Source organism: Phyllopteryx taeniolatus, chromosome 11, assembly GCF_024500385.1.
Source record: "Phyllopteryx taeniolatus isolate TA_2022b chromosome 11, UOR_Ptae_1.2, whole genome shotgun sequence".
Classification (NCBI taxonomy): Eukaryota; Metazoa; Chordata; class Actinopteri; order Syngnathiformes; family Syngnathidae; genus Phyllopteryx; species Phyllopteryx taeniolatus.
In genome coordinates, this window is record NC_084512.1 from 3,930,750 (window position 1) to 3,950,795 (window position 20,046).

The 20,046-nt window shown below is 41.1% G+C and overlaps 1 protein-coding gene across 2 annotated transcripts in view; it reads left to right on the plus strand.

The window, feature by feature from the left end:
- LOC133486115 (coiled-coil domain-containing protein 85A-like) overlaps positions 1–15,088 on the plus strand; it is a 36,690-nt gene extending 21,602 nt beyond the window's left edge. For both annotated transcript variants that reach the window (XR_009790924.1, XM_061790786.1), the window contains 2 exons: positions 9,560–9,617; positions 10,581–15,088. Coding sequence is in view for 1 of the 2 variants with exons in the window: in XM_061790786.1 (XP_061646770.1) it covers positions 9,560–9,617; positions 10,581–10,596 (74 nt within the window). In the remaining variant the exon portion in view is untranslated. The remainder of the gene's footprint in view (positions 1–9,559; positions 9,618–10,580) is intronic.
- The last annotated feature ends 4,958 nt before the right edge of the window (positions 15,089–20,046 follow it).

Sequence of the window (20,046 nt, forward strand, 5' to 3'; positions counted from 1 at the left end):
CTCAGACAAGTATCAGGTCATATAATTTTCTTATGAGCCTGATAAAGAACATCAACATTCTGTTGACCATTCAGCACCTTATAGCGACACCAAATGGATGGGTTCAGATGCAACCTAATATGCAATGTGATCAACATGAAAAGGTCTTAGACCAATTTATGCTGTTGAAATATATAAAATCTGGTCTCACACATTTCCAACACCGAGGTGAATATATTATAGTTAAAAGAGGCCAGCCACAACATTTGACCATTGATGCGATTAGTGAAGTATTACATCAGCTGCAGTCTATCATTATTATTGTAGTTGTAGTTTGTCATGATATCGAACTGTGTTGTATCAGAATGAGAGCTGTGTATAATATTTTGTTTACCAGGTTGTAATGCATGGTAGGGACAAAAAGATTTGGAATAGCTCTCATTATGATGCAATACAGTTTTACATCAATGCAAACTACAACCACAATGATAAACATTGTTAAATTAATAACTCTCTGACAGTTTCAATAAAAATTGAACATTATGCAGAATATTTGACAGCTCTTATATTCTATATCACTAGATTGTGCAAGTGATTGAGCATTGTGACAGGTTAGTCTATACAAACCATAATCAGCCATAACAAGTGATACATTTTTAACAAGAGGAATGAAGGGGGAGGGATTCCTGCTCGGTTTGACAGCTCACTTTGCAGTGAAGATTCCGCTCTTCGTATCATTATTGTCAAAGTTATTGACTTTGCCATATCGTACTGAGCAGCGAAGACAGGGACACTTGCAGCTTCTTTCTATTTCATTAGCTGTTCTATTGTTCATTCACTGATTGTGAATGAATACGTGTCACACAAAGGCAAAGCACATTAGTGAATGAATAAAAATGTGCCAAGAATGTTAAATTCACCATCTTTATTGATTTATTTGGAGATACAGATTTGGAGTAGCAAAGGCTTTCATGGTATTCAATTCAACCAAAAACTAAGATCTGCTGACTATTTTCCTTGCCAATCCTGTATTATAAGTATCAAACTGTCCTTGCAACATTAGGTAATGACTCATAAACCATTATCACATCCTTATGAGTATGCAGTCATGCTTATTTGTCAGCAGGAAATACATCTACTGTGGTACATGGGGGCCATTTGGTCAATTTCATGTTTTAAACAAAACTGTGAGCTCAGACTCATTACACTTTGTCCTCCATACAGTAATCTAATTACCAACAGTAGTTTATGCAGAAGGCACATACACGAGCAGACGTGACCATCACAAATTCAGCTATGTTAGCAGTTTTGAAACAATGGATGATTTACATAATTATGAGGTCATTCTACAGGAACAGCGTACACATAGCCAGTAAGGTTTTCTAACGTGCTCAATACTACTCTAACTCTACTTTTTCTACTTGGAAAAAACATCTAAACTGTGAGACATTGCATGTAAATTGTTGTCCGACTATTCAAACGATGGTTCAAATACAAACAATCTTCCAGTGGTATAGAATTGCTTGTCATCTTATGAACTGTCATATGTGGTAAAATGAATACAATAAAAAAATTTCGTTAAGTGAGACAAATATTAGAAAGACCAGAATTCTATCGTGCATTTCTTCAACAGAAACTAGAAGAACATACTGTGCATGAACAAATACAAATAAAGATAAACAGTGTGTATGGGTGGCATTTCTAAAAAAATAAATGAGAAAAAAACAAATCCTCACTCAGATGAGGATTGCTGCAGAGCTTGTGATCTTACACTTACTATAAACGGTTTAATGGGATCGATTGATCATTTGTGTCTGTTCATGACACAGAATGAAATCAGATTTTTTATTTTTTTTTCAAACATCTACGCAACCTGTCTTTTTTTTAGACAAATACTTATTGCCACGGTGGGCGACTGGTTAGAGCCTCTGCCTCACAGTTCTGAGGACCGGGGTTCAATTCCCGGCCCTGCCTGTGTGGAGTTTGCATGTTCTCCCCGTGCCTGCGTGGGTTTTCTCCGGGCACTCCGGTTTCCTCCCACATCCCAAAAACATGCATGGTAGGTTAATTGACAACTCTAAATTGCCCGTAGGTGTGAATGTGAGTGCGAATGGTTGTTTATTTGTCTGTGCCCTACGATTGGCTGGCAACCAGTTCAGTGTGTACCCTGGCTGATGATAGCTGGGATAGGCTCCAGCACGCCCGCGACCCTAGTGAGGAGAAGCGACTCAGAAAATGGATGGATGGATGGATGGAAATACTTATTGCCCAGTGCATATATGCCAAGTTGCTGGAGAAAGACATCAGATTCTGATCTGAGAATGTTATGGTTGGGTTTGTGTGGTACTTCTACTCTTTGAAAATCTGCTTTTCAAGGCACTCAAAGATCCATCCATCCATCCATCCATCCATTTTCTTCCGTTTATCCGAGGTCGGGTCCCGGAGGCAGTAGCTTAGCAGGGAAGCCAAGACTTCCCTCTCCCCATCCAGTTCCTCCAGCTCTTCCGAGGGGATCCCGAGGCGTTCTCAGGCCAGCCGGGAGACATAGTCTCTCCAGCGTGTCCTGAGTCGCCCTGGGGTCTCCTCCTGATGGAATGTGCCCGGATCAGGATCCTAATCAAATGACCGAGCCACCTTGTCTGTCTCCTCTCAATGCGGAGGAGCAGTGGCTCCACTCTGTGCCCCTCTCAGATGACCGAGCTTCTCACCCTATCTCTAAAGGAGAGCCCGGCACCCTGCGGAGGAAACTCATCTTGTTCTTTCGGTCACGACCCACAGCTCGTGGCCATAGATGAGGGTAGGAACGTAGATTGACCGGTAAATTGAGAGCGTCGCCTTTTGGCTTAGCTCCTTGTTCACCACAACGGACTGATACAAACTCTGCATCATTGCAGACGCTGCACCGAGCCGCCGTTCCATTCTTCCCTCACGCGTAAATCCCAAGATACTTGAACTCCTCCCCTTGGGGCAGGATCTCATCCCCGACCTGGAGTGGGTACTCCACCCTTTTCTGACTGAGGACCATGGTCTCAGATTTTGGAGGTGCTGATTCTCATCCCAGCCACTTCACACTCAGCTGCGAACTGCTCCAGTGAGAGTTGGAGATCACGGCTTGATGAAGCCAACAGAACCACATCATCTCCATAAAGCAAAGATGCAATACTGAGGCCAACAAACCGGACCCCCTCTACGCCTCTGCGCCTAGAAATTCTGTCTATAAAAGTTATGATCAGAATCGGTGACAAAGGGCAGCAGAGTCCAACCCACACCGGAAACGAGTCCGACTTACTGCCAGCAATGCGGACCAAACTCTGACACTGGTCGTACAGGGACCGAAGAGCCCGTATCAGGCAGTTCGGTACCCCATATTCCAATAGCACCCCCCCCCCCCCCCCCCCCCCCCCCCAGGACTTCCACGAGGGACACGTTCGAACGCCTTCTCCAAGTGTTGTGTGTCTCCACAAAACACATATAGAATGGTTGGGCGTACTCCCAGGCACCCGCGAGGACCCTGCCGAGGGTGTAGAGCTGGTCCTCTCTGCACTCAATGATGCTTTACAAATACTGTACACACATTACTCATTCACTCCACAGTTTCACCTTAGTGGTGGTAAGCTACTTGTATAGCCACAGATTCCCTGTTGTAGTCTGACGGAAGTGTGGCTGCCATTCTGCGTCTACGGCCTTGTAATAGTACAGCGTTTCCCATTGTATTATGATATCATTTTTTTCCCCCCCTTTTTCTCTATAACTTTTTGTTTTGTTTTAGTTTGACCGCTGTGTCCCACTCACCTGCAAGCCACCACAAAGTGTAGCTTGGGGTCGGGTGCGAGCGGGTAACATTACATGAAATGTTACCGGTTTGATGTTGTATTTTTGGGAATGTACAATCAATTGCAAGTAGGAGATGAGAGCAGTGAGTGATCAGTGAGAGAGAGAGAGAGAGAGAGAGAGAGAGAGAGAGAGAGATAGATAAGCAATGCAGCCGTCTCCATATAGAACACACACCACCATTATTTCTTTACCCTTGAGTTGAAGTCGAGAACTGTCCAGGATGCAGCTTGGTGCATCCTGAATTGAACCAGCTGTCATCTTCTTTAAAAGCAACTGTTAAGATGGCTTACCGCTAAATCTTGGACACCAAAAGACAGACACAAAATGATATACGCTAAAAAAAGGATTTAATGAATAAAAGGAGAAAGTAACTATTATAAAATTATCATACAATAATAAATAAGCCAATGACAAGGAATGACAAAAGATGGACAAGGGAATACATTAATGCTGAATATAAAAACTAAACCAAAGTGGTGGACGAGCCACAGTGAAAGAACGACACTTACATATTTTCCATACACAAGATTAGAAATACAAAGTTACTGAAGATTGCAGACGTCAAACACATGTAAAGTACAATATGCAAACTAACATAATACAAAAAAAACCAAAAAACAGATACACTGCAGGACAGGTGCTAGGCAGCGGAAGTAAGCAATTAACAATAATCCGGCGCCGTCCTTCTGCTTTTGCAGTGCCTAAATCGCCCGCTGATTGTAACAGACAGCCGGTGCATCTAAGGAAACTGCGCCCACCGAAGATCGCCAAGAACACTAAGGAAAGATAAACAAGACACCAGAACAGCCAGGTGGGGAAACAGGAACATGACAGCATCTTCGTTCTTCATTAGCACATGTGCAGAGAAGATAAGTGCAGAGTGAAGGCGAGAGAGAAAGAACAGTGGTGCATAAAGACAAAATGTTGTCATTGAAATTGCTGAAGTGCGTTCGGGTCTCAAATTTTGCAGTAGCAGGCAGGGTTAGTTGTAGCCCAGGGGAGTCAGCAGCAGCGGCAGCAGCAATCAGCTTGCAAGCAGTTGTTTCAGCATCACCTTCATAGACACACACACACACACACACACTCAGTCTGTTCAGTCCCAATAATGAAAAGGGGACTGGTTCTTGGAGTGTTGCTTCACTTCCCAAACACTGCCAATGTGGCACCCTAGGCGAGATCTTATATGGTGCCATCTAACGTGACAAACCAAAAGTAGGAACAACTTGACCTCTCTTTCTCCCATTTTCCCTCTTTTTTTCTTCTTCTCTTGTGTTCTGGACAGTTTGGGCCATTTTGACATGTTTCCAAAGTTCTCTGGTCTCACATCAATAAATTTGCCCTCAGCAGAGGAGGGAGTATTTGCTATCGTCATTTGTAAAAGTATTAATTGGGCATTTCTTTAAATTTGAATCATTTCGGTTCATAAATTAAAAAAAATAAATAAAAATCCATCTTTTATTCTGCTTGTCCTCACTAGGGTCGCGGTTGAGCTGGAGCCGATCTTAGCTGACATTGGGAAAGAGGCAATGTATACCTTGGACTGGTTGACAACCAATCACAGGGTGCCCATACAGTCAAACAATCTTTCACACTCACATTCACACCTATGGACAATATTAAGTCCTCAATTAACCTAACATGCTGGGAGTAAGGGGTGTACACATTTATCAGTGTAATCTTCTCACAGGTCTTAAAACATGAAGATTTAATTTGCTTCTGGATATTTCCTTTTTTGTTTTACATTGTTGCTCATTTGCCCGTCATCTTCTTTGGGTAGAACATGTTTCCTAACAGTAACAATACTTGTCACCAGCATTAATTAGGCCAACCATAATCAAAATGCAGCATTTCAATTAGGCCACATGTAACTTGTTTCTCTATCGGATTCAAAGGGTTTACACAGAAACATTTTGCTACAGAATGGGCCAATAAGTTGGTGGAGTTTATTAATATTTAGCAGCAGCATCATACACCATTGACCTGGGTGCTTGCTGGATAATAACATGGTGGGATTACAGGAAAATAAGGGGTACGGAAATAAAGGTGGGCCAGGTAAAACTCATATGAACATCAATATCCAGACGATTATAACGTTGCCCATGAGAGTAGCAAATGTCATAGTTGAATTGGCAGTTTGTCTTATTACATTGAGCTTTGTTTGCGAGGTTTTTTGTGGGCTTGCGTTTGTAATATCATTCTGTGTGTGTGTATGTGTGTGTATAATCAGATGTCCTGTGTTAAGTACCGCCCTGCTAACTAGGCCAACAGCTGCTTCCCTGGTCATTTATCTCCAGTCAGCTTTGATGCCCCCTTTTTGTCCTTACATTTCAACAAAGGGACACCTTGTAAAATGAATATGTTAATACACTACAACCATTATAGCCTGACAGAATGCACATATTTAGAGTTGTAGCGGCGTGTGCACAGAAACTCAAAAGAAACAAAAGTGCCCAGGTGTATGCTTAAAGCCCATTTATACAGTATATAATAGATACACATGAACATGGTGTGTGGTTTTATGTGTGCAGTATAAAGGATATTTGATGCCATTTAGTAAAGCCACTGTTCTGTCTCTTTGGTGTTCATGTATCAAAGCCAGTGTTGATATCCGTGTACGTGTATGTGTGTGCGTGTTTTGAGTGCGCGCTCTTTGATGGAAAATAGCCCTTTTCGAATTCAAGATTTTGTGTCTGTTCTTTTCTCCGTGTCCTCATCCAGGAAATAAAAATGCAGAAAGCTCGAAAATAGATTCACAAACTGTACACTGACAGAGGCACTCTCTTCCTTCATCCCTCCACCCTTGTCCATCATACTCGCTGACATGCAAAGTGAGTGAAGTGAACCAGAGGACACAGCTGTGAATCAGCCCATAGGCTTGTCTTTCAGTGAGTCTGCGTGTGTTTGTGTGTAAGTCTGTGTGTGTGTCTGATAGCCTGGGCTTCTGGTATGCTGCTAGAGGTACAAGCAGGTCACTGTATGTATGAGGGCATATTGAGTTTAGGAAGAGGAGAGAAGAGCTGTTTGGAGCTGCACAGAATGATCCAAGGAAATCTCTGTATATGTCATTTCATAATAGGAATGCTGTTCTCACAGACGCACGGGCAAGTTCTCCTCTGCTTTGTGACAGGAACACTGAGCAGATGAAATGCGTATAGGTGGCTCGTGATGCCCATGAAGCTTGTCACATGGTTGAGTTCACAACTGCATTTAGATGAACAGACAGTCTAATAATACCTCAGTTTTCCTTCAAGTTCTGAAATGAGCAAAAGAAAAGATGTTAAGGTTTTGTTCCCTGTGACATCCATTTGAAGTTTTGAAATTTGCGAAAAATGCCTTGGATTTAAAAATACATCAACAAAATTTGACTAAGATAACAGTCAGAAAGCCAGATTTAGCAACTAGCATTGTTAATAGAACTAACAAACTACAGTAGTAACTAACGTAACATTTAGTTACTGTGTGGTTCAAAAAGACACAATTTACACACCCAACCGGCACGGCATCATTCTGAGAAGTGTTTATTTGTGGTTAGTTACCCTATTTTGCTACATGAAGGGGGAAATCTTTCCCAGCACAAAACTGAAACTACAATAATAGTTATTTGTACCTCTCTGCAAAGAAATTATTTAAAAATACAGTATAGCAGTGCTTCTCAAACCTTTCACACCAAGACCACCTAAAATAATTCTTAGCACTCCAAGTACCACTGTAATGACTAATATGGACATACTGTAGCATAGTAGGCTCAGGTGTTCATCAAAAATTAGGCAGAGGTTTTATTCCTAAAAATATTTTTTATTATTGTAAACCATTCTAACAGTATGCAGTTTGAACATCAATTCCAGGCATAAATGTATGAAAATAACTATACTTAAATATTGATTCAATGAAAATTTACTGCACATAAAAGTTTAATAAAAAAATTATAGTATACCTAATAAAACAAAAACAAACGGTTCAAAAAGAAAACAAAGTTATTGTACTTAAAAGTTAAATACAACTGAACTGTACTTAAAAATGTGGTACACTGGATTCAAAAAAAAGTTTAAGCCACTGTAACATGATGCACAGTTTGAATATTTCATTCAGGGGGACTTTCAAGTACCACTAGTGGGGTGTCCAACTCATTTTTGCCATGGGAGACATTGTAATTATGATTTCCTTCAGAAGGCCGTTATCACTGGGAAACTATTTAAGTTCAATTACCTAATCATACTGTATTATTACATATATATATACATATACACACACAACAAATTGAGGTCTTTCTAGTTTTGAAATCAGAAGAAAATGATAATAGTTTGTTCAACTAATGTTTAAGTGACTGTAAAATGGGATTTGGTAAAAAAAAAAATGCAATATCTCAACATTATTGTTCCTTACATATGGCAATTTGAAAATTTGGTACAGATTTTAGCAAGAATCATGGGATGACACTCATGATTTGCTTTTGCGGGCCACATAAAATGATGTGGCGGGCTGGGTCTGGCCCCGGGCCTTGAGTTTGACACCTATGCACTAGTAGGAGCTAGCGCACCACTAGTGGTACTTTTACCACACTTTGAGAACCGCTGCAGTATAGGACCAAAGTTTTGCACGAATAATAAAGCGGTCAGTTTTTGTTTAGTGTTCTGTTTCATGCCCCTACAACACTACTTAAATTTGTTGGTCGCTAAAAATCATTTCAACATTGCTAACTTTTCATCAGAATCAGAACATCAGAATCTCATCTTTATTTGCCAAGTATGTGAAAAACACACAAGGAATTTGTCTCCGGTAGTTGGAGCCGCTCTAGTACGACAACAGACACAGTGAATACTTTTGAGACATAAAAAAACAGTCACTGACCGATAAAAGGTTATCAGTAATATGGTAATGCCGATAATTATTTTTTTTTTGGACAATTGTGCAAATGATGCAGACTCCTTTGGCAATTTAGAGCAGTTTGAAATGACTAATAGAACAATAGTCTGGTGCAATGACCATTGTGCAAAGGGCGCAGAGTCTTCAAGAAATTGATGCAGTTCAAAGTGACAGAGATTTGACTACAATCTCAAGCAAATTGACAGCATGTTACAATGGAATTGTAAGTTAATTGTCTAAGAAGTCAATGGGAAGAGGGAAGAAGCTGTTGGAATATCTGCTAGTTTTAGTTTGCATTGTTCGATAGCGCCTACAGACGTGTTCAGCTCCAGGTTGTGTCGGACGCACGACAGCTCCAGCTGCTCCACTTCCTGTCGATACGCACACTCATCACCGTCTTTGGTGATGCCGATGACTGTGTTGTCCTCTGCAAACGTCAGGAGGTTGACAGTCGAGTGCGCTGACTTACAGCAAAATTGTTCCAAATTAAATGCATCTGAGTGAGTTTAATAAAAAAAAAGAAAAAAACGATTGAGACAGACTGACACATCTATGGGACTGTCACCAAAGGAAAAGACAGGAAAGGATGACGGGGAGAGAAACTGCTGCCAGTGGCTGTCCGACTGTGACAGGAATCAAGGGGGACAGACAGAAAAAGAAAGTGTTTCATATGAACAACTGGAGCTACACTTGTTTTTCTGTCTTTGTGTAGCGCGTCTGTCAATAGGTTGCATCCGTAGTCATTAAAAGTAATTATTTGTAGCCATACTCCAGTGGTTAATATTTATGCAAATACTTGTGCAGTTGGCTCTGACTCATGAATAATAGTGTCATCAATGATGTCATTGATCATCTCCATTTTTTATTTTTTTTCCCTTCGCAGTTCTGATATCTGCTGGCTGCTGCACCAACTCCTGCGGGAGTGTGAAGCTTTGGGACAGGTGAGCCTCTTGCACACATTAAAAAAGCCACAAATTGTATGGTTTTCAAGACATAAGTTACAGGCATTTAACTTTGCATCATATACTGCATGTTTCCCATAGCATAGTATTTTGAAATACAAAGCTTTCCCAATCAAGTCTGTTCTATTTATAACAATGTTTACATTGATCCATCCTTTCCATCCATCCATCCATGATTTGAGTCAATTAACCTTTGTGTGGTCCAGTGGAGCCCCACTATTCACAGGGGTCAGGGATCGGACTGGACCAAAAACAGAAAAAATCAGTGGAAAAATGAAAGCCATTACAATTGGATTGGAAATTTTTAAAATATATATATTTATCTTTTTTTAACCCCAAAAAATTCTTTAATATGCGGGGATACATCGCATTTGGGGGTGTGGGTTAATGCTGACCTTTAACATGTACCACACAGGTTTATGAGAAATGTCAAGTAAACTGTTATACTTGTACATATTAACGTAAATTTACTCTTTAGCAGATAAAATTGTATTATTATTTTATTCAGCCATTTAGAGACTTGTGGTAGTGGTCTGTTCACACACCAAACACAGGTTGATGTGTCAGCGCCCTTGTCCATGAATTAAGAGTTCATTTTGGTTTGCAACTTAAAATCTTCAGGCGACAAACTCTACTGAGTGCAACCCTTAGTCTCTGTGTGTGCGTGTGTGTGTGAGTGTGTGTGCGTGCCTGCCTATTTGTCACTATGAGAGGTCACCCTGATGTGACCCCCTTTTTAATGCACTGACCACTGGTGAGTGATGGTGGAAGGTTAATATTTAATGATGAAGCAGCTGCTAATGGCTGAATAAATCAGACTCCATCTTGATCTCAAGTGTAAAGATCGTTGCATTCTGCTGACCACACGCATGAAAACCTCAAAGCCCATACATTACATGTATGCATATGCAGTAATTACACTCTATCCCTTGTGTCTTCCAGCTTTGATGGCTCCTGACCACGCATGCCTCTGGATCAGACGCTGCACACAATCCAGAGAGAGAGAGAGAGAGAGAGAGAGAGAGAGAGAGAGAAAGAGAGATAGAGCAAATGTTTTTTGCACATGTATGGATGGAAGGACACGTGGATCAATGCACAAGTGAACGGTTAAATGATCATGAAGTTCTGATTCAATCAATGGAGGCTTCTGCTGTGCACTTCTGTAAACCACCACAAAAGACTGAAATCACTTTTCTTTTGGGGGGGGTTATTGTGAGACACCCACGTCTGAATTGCCAAACTGAAGAGCCTGCATCTTTGTAAAAACAGAGAGCTATATATTGAACTGCTGCTTTACCACACAGTAGGATATCCAACCCATGATAAGAAGAATTGCTTTCAGCGTCAATACTGCTGATACAGCTGGCATTAAAGCACAAAGAGTTACAAAATCGTTAAAATGCCATAGTTAGGGTAACGGTTCCCATAGCTGACTTGATTTCCAGTCAATGCCCCAATCGCAATCGTCTTGTGCTTGACAGATGATCGGTTGAGGGAGGTTCCAGCCAGCCTAGCAACACTAGATGAATAGAAATCAGTATAAAAGTATCATTTCATACATTTTGCACTTGGGCTTAGCAGCTGTAATACATATTAACCTAAAATATGTATCTTTTGAAGTATTTTTCACCCGAGTGAAGATAAACGGAACTGATAATGGATGGATGGATTGATGTATTTAATATCAAGCGTATGAAAGGTGGTCATTTGCTGAATTCTTATATTTGATGTAAAACCAGAAATTCTGTTATAGTTCAGTGTCAGGAAATGTATCCAAAAACCATTGTGTATAAATATTTCCCCCCCAAATCCAACTAAATTACGATATAGATGACAGTAAAAATGTATTTAAAAAAAAAAAAAGAAGTGATGGAATTGGCACCAGATTGAAAAGAGAAGGCACATCAAATATAATTTGCTAAATATGGTTTCTGTAATTAGACATATTTATAATATCCTTTAGATGTCAATATTTTCAAACCAATTTGGTTTAAGTTAGTAATTGTGACCAAATGCAGTTTGTCAAGGAAGGTCACAGGAAGGACATGTAGCCCAGTCTCCATTTTAATAGTCTATTGTGCTATCAAAGGGTTTACTGCTGCTGACATTTTTTAATATACGGAAGATAATGACTAAAAATTGTTGGTGATGAAGGATTTTTTTCATTTTTAAATTGGTGTTTGGGATATTGTAACCATGATTAGTCAGATGTGACTCAGCAGATGGAGTTGCTCATATCATTGTATGCACTTTCTGAAGAAAACAAGCTAACACAACAACAAAATGTGCAATATTTGGACCCGGTGATGTGACACTAGAGCCATATTTACAAATGTATGTGGCAAACAAAGTTGCATGGCATCCTGACATCAAAAACTGGAGAAAAAAAATGTATATACTGTATATCAGCATTCTATTTACACACATAATAATTGGCCATTAATAAACGTTGCGTTTCCAGCAGTTTAGCGTATTTACCATCACAGTTTTCATAAATACTACTTATTTCTCTAATTAGAAGAAGAACGGCAGCAACGTGAGCCCGTGGGCTCTCACGTGCCCCCCTTTCGTTTTGGCGTTTCGTTTTGAGCACTGGCTGCGTCACCTCACGCTATTTTTTTATTTGCAGTTTTGTGCAATCAGCAGGACTAAATATGTGCAAACAAATATTATATACATTAGCCAGACTACAGAAAAATTGGAAACAGTCCTGGCTGTATGCCACCTCTCATCCGGAGAACAACTGGGATAGTGCTCCTCTCACTCGCGACCCTAATGAGGTAGAAAATGGATCGATTATTCCAGCACCATAGTTTTGTTGTCCCAAATTGAGCACGAAATGATCACTCCACCAAATCGTGACAGCTACTGGCCATGCAGTTGTAGCGATTATGTATGAAATAAGAATTGTAATTATTTTACGATAAAGTAATAAGCCAGGAGCGATGTTTGCGTTACTTCCGGTTTATCGTAATTTTGATTTAATTGTTAAAAATCAAACTAATGTCTCGAAAAGGGCATCACGTCAAATTTTTCAAGTTTAATTTTAGGCGAAATGACGACAAACCTTTTTAATCAATTTCAGAATCTGTAGTCTACGACATTTTGAGTCCTAGGTTACAAAGGTTTACTTAAATTCAGAACACACAAAATATGACCATGAGTGGAATTTGATGGTATATTTAATGAAACACACAACTACAACAAGAACATAACTCTAAGGGTAAACGAAAGAAAGAAAAGAGGTCATCGTGTGTGGTCGCTGGGCTAAACGAAATGAGCGTATGAGCGTTTAATGCGTTGAGTCAGAGCGAGAGAAGGCAAAGTTTGGATTTCGTATGAATCAATTATTACACACTGATGTTGTACATCATAGTAAGGATTGCAGTGTCGACTCACGGACGCAGATCAGCTGGTCTTTGGGTTGGTCTTCCTCCGGACCTCAAGTGGAAATGAAGAAGGTTCAGTTGAAGAAAAACTAGATGCACAAAAATAAAAATAAATAGGAAAGGAAAGTTGTTGTCCCGTTTGGGATGCGCTCATAACTTCCCTGCCGGTTGACCTGGCGGTGGGCCGAGTTCTGGCCCTCAGAGGGGTGCGGGATCCGTCCGGGATGCCGGCAGCTGCTTGTTGAGGCCCCGCCGACTGATCGTGGCTAGGGAAAACGATCGGAGGCGCATGGTTGCCTTCTTCGATCAAAAAACGGCATTCGTTCGGGCACGTGGTGGCACCCGGAGGTGCCCGAGCGCATGGGTGAATATTAACCACATAGTCTGCTTAAAGGGAGTGTCCCTCCAATCTTTTGTTCGGGGAAGGAGTCTTTTGAAGACAGGAATCAAGATTTGACGGAAAGCTGCTAATTAGGTTAAGGTTCACTTGATGTACACCAGGCCCTGTCCTAGTTGCCGTCTCACAGCAGGGCAGCGTGGAGGAGTGGGGCTTCTCCAGTGGTCGCGAGTCTCTGTGGCGCCTCAAAGTTGTGGCGCTCATGTCCGCTACACAGTATTTTAAAATGCTTTATATTTTGGTTAAAGCGCCACAACCTTCGTTGTAAAATGTATATAAATTTTAACTTTATAGGGGGTTATAACTAATTAATACTGAGTACATTGGTTCTGAAAGACAATTGTTTGCAATCAAGTATTCTTTGTAATTTAGGGATTACATGTCTGTATTATAGTCAAATATGAAATGCTATAATATAAAAGCAATACAAAAGAAATTCATCTTCATTTTGCACATGTATTATAAATGTTTAGGAACACCTCTCAGATTACAAAAATACACACACACAACCAAACATAGTGTTGTGTGTGATGTATTGTTGAAGGAGAATATTAAAGGTAATGGTACTTTGTATTAGTCACATGTACAATGCACAGTGAAATATGTTTTCTGTGTTTACAGTAAGCTGTCCCTGAGTAATGCCCAAGGACTTAATCCATATGTTGTGTCACTACTTTGGTCAAGTAACTAACTAGAAATTAACCTTATATGATTGAAGTTGTGGGGGAAACCAGAACACCCAGAGAAAACCCACACAGGTATGAGAAGAATAAATACATTTCACACAGAAAAGCCCTTAAGTGCTTAAGAGCAGTCTGGAATCGAACGCTGTTTCTGTGAAGCAGCAGTGCCAAACACCCATAGGAAGCTGCATTGATCCAAATCTGAAAATTAACTCTGGAAAAAGAAAAAAATCTTTTCGCTGTCTCGTGACGTTGGTGAAAGTCAACACGTCTGGAAATAAGCAAGAAGCAAATGCAGTATGATTATGCCCTTCCTGTATAACCTCTTAACCTTGTGTCTCATTTTCTTTGGTGATTGAATTGAAGATAAATATGGTATACTATCAATAGTATTAGTGTAATAAATCATCAGTAGGACTGTAAATCTGTAATTTTATAAATATATACCATAAATTATTATTTTTGACTTCCTCTTATATGATATTGCTATAACTCTTATATCCAAAGTTGTATGTAGAAACCAATAAAGTGACTTTAGATTTAAAAAAAATTATCTTTTGCTGTTTGTGTTGTGTGTTGTTTGTGATTTTTTTGATACTTTTACTGTATTCTTTAGAGAGCAATCTATGCAGCTCATATATTTATTCCGAAATTGAAGGAACAAATGAGAATTACTTTTGTTACTGTAATAGAAATGTTAAGCCAATCATAGAAATGCAAAGGTAAAAGAACAGTTTTTTTGCCACAGGAACACCAGTAACAAGATGATGTCTCGATGAGATTCATGTCTGCCTGCAGCTGCTGTGTGGGCGGAATATGTTGCATTTCTATCCACAGCTTTATGACCAGAGGATGTTTTCTCCATCATTACCATTAAAGAACTACAAAGGTAGGCTACTCAATGGAGCGCAAACCTCTGCCAAGGTGAAAACATTGTGATCTCTACCTCAACACAAAAAAACTCCTGGAAAAGAACAGCTTTGATCACATTGTTACTGTACATGTATAACAAATGTATTCATTAAAGTAACACTTTGCTGTTTCCTTGGTCAAAAACTAACTAGTCATCCTGTGAAATGGTTAATTTAAACTCTTCCCTGAAACAAAATCATCAATGTACGTTGACCGATTTAGATTTTATGGCACTTTTTAGTTAAATTTTTCTTATTAGGTTGTGTCGCAGTCATTCTGGATGCAGTATATGGCCACATGATCACTGTGACGTAACGCGTGCTGAAAATAAAGCAAACAAACAAATGAGTCATCCGATTACATCGATTCTGAAGATGAATTATTACCAACGGTGTATACTGAAGGGGGAATTAGGCCCTACAGGAACGGACCACTTAGCCTTGCAGTCACGGTGGGGTCGCCCAAGACTCGGAAAATAAAGAAGGAACTAAGGCTGATGATGAGGACCCATTCATTCTCCCTGTCGATTTTGCTGCATTGGTGAAACAACTTGTTGGGGAGTGGTGCACATGCAATAACTGTTTATTCATGAACAATCGGCTGATGAACCTTTTATTTATTAAAAGAAGGATACAAAACAATTGAAATCGCTGTTCGGAAAGCTGCCATTTTCATAGAATGACCCACTAGTAAGAGTTTCATCTATTGTACAGACAGATGCTTGTTTTTCCATGGAAAACATTACTTTGTGTTTGCAAAACCACAAATATCCATCCATCCATCCATTTTCTGAGCCGCTTCTCCTCACTCGGGTCGCGGGCGTGCTGGAGCCTATCCCAGCTATCATCGGGCAGGAGGCGGGGTACACCCTGAACTGGTTGCCAGCCAATCGCAGAAACCACAAATAATTGTTATGAAAAGGGCCATTTTTATATTTATATTTATATGCCCGTGCGGGTTTTTTCCCGGTACTCCGGTTTCCTCCCACATCCCAAAAATATGCGTGGTAGGTTGATTGAATACTAATGCAGCCCTATGGGGGGCACAAGTCAGTGCAAACTGTAGGCCGGTCCCAAGCCCGGATAAATGCAGAGGGTTGCGTCAGGAAGGGCATCCGGCTTAAAACCTTGCCAAACAAATATGAGCGTTCATCCAAAGAATTCCATACCGGATCGGTCGTGGCCCGGGTTAACAACGTCCGCCACCGGCGCCGTCAACCTGCAGGGCGCTGTTGGAAATTCAGCTACTGTGGGTCGAAGTCGAAGTCAAAGAAGAAGAAGAAGAAGAGGTGGAAAGCGGGTTCTTCGGCAGAAAGAGAAGAGGAAAACACAGAGCCTAGAACTGAATGTGGGGACTTTGAATGTTGGGACTATGACAGGAAAATCCCGGGAGTTGGTTGACATGATGATTAGGAGAAAGGTTGATATATTGTGTGTCCAGGAGACCAGGTGGAAAGGCAGTAAGGCTAGAAGTTTAGGGGCAGGGTTTAAATTATTTTACCATGGTGTAGATGGGAAGAGAAATGGAGTCGGGGTTATTTTAAAAGAAGAGTTGGCTAAGAATGTCTTGGAGGTGAAAAGAGTATCAGATCGAGTGATGAGGCTGAAATTTGAAATTGAGGGTGTTATGTGTAATGTGATTAGTGGCTATGCCCCACAGGTAGGATGTGACCTAGAGGTGAAAGAGAAATTCTGGAAGGAGCTAGATGATGTAGTTCTGAGCATCCCAGACAGAGAGAGAGTCGTAATTGGTGCAGATTGTAATGGACATGTTGGTGAAGGTAATAAGGGTGATGAAGAAGTGATGGGTAAGTACGGTATCCAGGAAAGGAACTTGGAGGGACAGATGGTGGTAGACTTTGCAACAAGGATGCAAATGGCTGTAGTGAACACTTTTTTCCAGAAGAGGCACGAACATAGGGTGACCTACAAGAGCGGAGGTAGAAGCACACAGGTGGATTACATCTTGTGCAGACGATGTAATCTGAAGGAGGTTACCAACTGTAAGGTAGTGGTAGGGGAGAGTGTGGCTAGACAGCATAGGATGGTGGTGTGTAAGATGACTCTGGTGGTGGGGAGGAAAATTAGGAAGACAAAGGCAGAGAAGAGAACCATGTGGTGGAAGCTGAGACAGGACGAGTGTTGTGCAGCTTTTCGGGAAGAGGTGATACAGGCTCTCGGTGGACGGGAAGAGCTTCCAGAAGACTGGACCACTGCAGCCAAGGTGATCAGAGAAGCAGGCAGGAGAGTACTTGGTGTATCTTCTGGCAGGAAAGGAGAGAATGAGACTTGGTGGTGGAACCTCACAGTACAGGAAATCATACAAGGAAAACGGTTAGCTAAGAAGAAGTGGGACACTGAGAGGACCGAGGAGAGGCAAAAGGAATACATTGAGATGCGACACAGGGCAAAGGTAGAGGTGGCAAAGGCAAAACAAGAGGCATATGATGACATGTATGGCAGGTTGGACACTAAAGAAGGAGAAAAGGATCTATACAGGCTGGCCAGACAGAGGGATAGAGATGGGAAGGATGTGCAGCAGGTTAGGGTGATTAAGGATAGAGATGGAAATATGTTGACTGGTGCCAGCAGTGTGCTAGGTAGATGGAAAGAATACTTCGAGGAGTTGATGAATGAGGAAAATGATAGAGAAGGGAGAGTAGAAGAGGCAAGTGTGGTGGACCAGGAAGTGGCAATGATTAGTAAGGGGGAAGTTAGAAAGGCATTAAAGAGAATGAAAAATGGAAAGGCAGTTGGTCCTGATGACATTCCTGTGGAGGTATGGAAGCATCTAGGAGAGGTGGCTGTGGAGTTTTTGACCAGCTTGTTCAATAGAATTCTAGTGCGTGAGAAGATGCCTGAGGAATGGAGGAAAAGTGTACTGGTGCCCATTTTTAAGAACAAAGGTGATGTGCAGAGCTGTGGCAACTATAGAGGAATAAAGTTGATGAGCCACACAATGAAGTTATGGGAAAGAGTAGTGGAGGCTAGACTCAGGACAGAAGTGAGTATTTGCGAGCAACAGTATGGTTTCATGCCTAGAAAGAGTACCACAGATGCATTATTTGCCTTGAGGATGTTGATGGAAAAGTACAGAGAAGGTCAGAAGGAGCTACATTGTGTCTTTGTAGATCTAGAGAAAGCCTATGACAGAGTACCCAGAGAGGAACTGTGGTACTGCATGCGGAAGTCTGGAGTGGCAGAGAAGTATGTTAGAATAATACAGGACATGTACGAGGGCAGCAGAACAGCGGTGAGGTGTGCTGTCGGTGTGACAGAAGAATTTAAGGTGGACGTGGGACTGCATCAGGGATCAGCCCTGAGCCCCTTCCTTTTTGCAGTGGTGATGGATAGGCTGACAGATGAGGTTAGACTGGAATCCCTGTGGACCATGATGTTTGCAGATGACATTGTGATCTGCAGTGAAAGCAGGGAGCAGCTGGAGGAACAGTTAGAAAGATGGAGGCATGCACTGGAAAGAAGAGGAATGAAGATTAGCCGAAGTAAAACAGAATATATGTGCATGAATGAGAGGGGTGGTGGGGGAAGAATGAGGCTACAGGGAGAAGAGATGGCAAAGGTAGAGGACTTTAAATACTTGGGGTCAACCGTCCAGAGCAATGGTGAGTGTGGTCAGGAAGTGAAGAAACGGGTCCAAGCAGGTTGGAACGGGTGGAGGAAGGTGTCAGGTGTGTTATGTGACAGAAGAGTCTCTGCTAGGATGAAGGGCAAAGTTTATAAAACAGTGGTGAGGCCAGCCATGATGTATGGATTAGAGACAGTGGCACTGAAGAGAAAACAGGAAGCAGAGCTGGAGGTGGCGGAAATGAAGATGTTGAGGTTCGCTCTCGGAGTGACCAGGTTGGATAAAATTAGAAATGAGCTCATCAGAGGGACAGCCAAGGTTCGATGTTTTGGAGACAAAGTTAGAGAGAGCAGACTTCAATGGTTTGGACACGTCCAGAGGAGAGAGAGTGAGTATATTGGTAGAAGGATGATGAGGATGGAGCTGCCAGGCAAGAGAGCTAGAGGAAGACCAAAGAGAAGGTTGATGGATGTCGTGAGGGAAGACATGATGGCAGTTGGTGTTCGAGAGGAGGATGCAGGAGATAGGCTCTCATGGAAAAGGATGACGCGCTGTGGCGACCCCTAACGGGACAAGCCGAAAGGAAAAGAAGAAGAGGTTGATTGAATACTCTAAATTGCTCGTAGATGTGAGTGCGAATGGTTGTTTGTTTACATGTGCCCTCCGATTGGCTGGCGACCAGTTCAGGGTGTATCCTGCCTCTTGCCCGAAGATAACTGGGATGGGCTCCAGCACACCCGCGACCCAAGTGAGGATAGGCGGTACAGAAAATGGATGGCTGGATGTACATGTGTACATTTGTTAGGGTGGAACAGTGGAGCATGTGGAATGGAGTGGAGTTAAAATCTTTGCTCTGACCCTTCTGTAAAGACTAGGAGCTAGTTTACAAAAGCAAAGTCCAGATGAATTACCACAAGGCTTCTTGTTTCTATTACCTTCCTCCTAACGTACCGTAATTTATCGTGTATAATGCGCACCCCCAAAGTTGACCTCAAAATTCTGTAAAACCCTTCTACCTATGTATAATGCATTTTTACAATGCATGATTTTGCTTCTCCCCTTATGATCAAAACGAAGTATTTTTTTCAAATAATTATTCTGAAGTTAAGCAATTTATTTGAACATGTAATACTTTTTTTTATTTACTTGCTCTTATTTCGAAATTCACAGCCTTACTTTTATTTAGTAAATGAGAAAACACACAGTTGTGCTCATATGTTTGATTACCCTGGCAGAATTTGTAAGATGATTCTTCAATAATCATAATTATAATAATTAATAATAATAATTATAATAATTAATAATAATAATTATTATTATTATTTAAAGAAAACATGAAGGGCTAGCGAAACACATTTACTTTTTTTAAAAATGGGATTCAAATTAAACTGTCAAGCATTTCAGTAATGCATTATCATTAAATAAAACATAACCATAAAGAA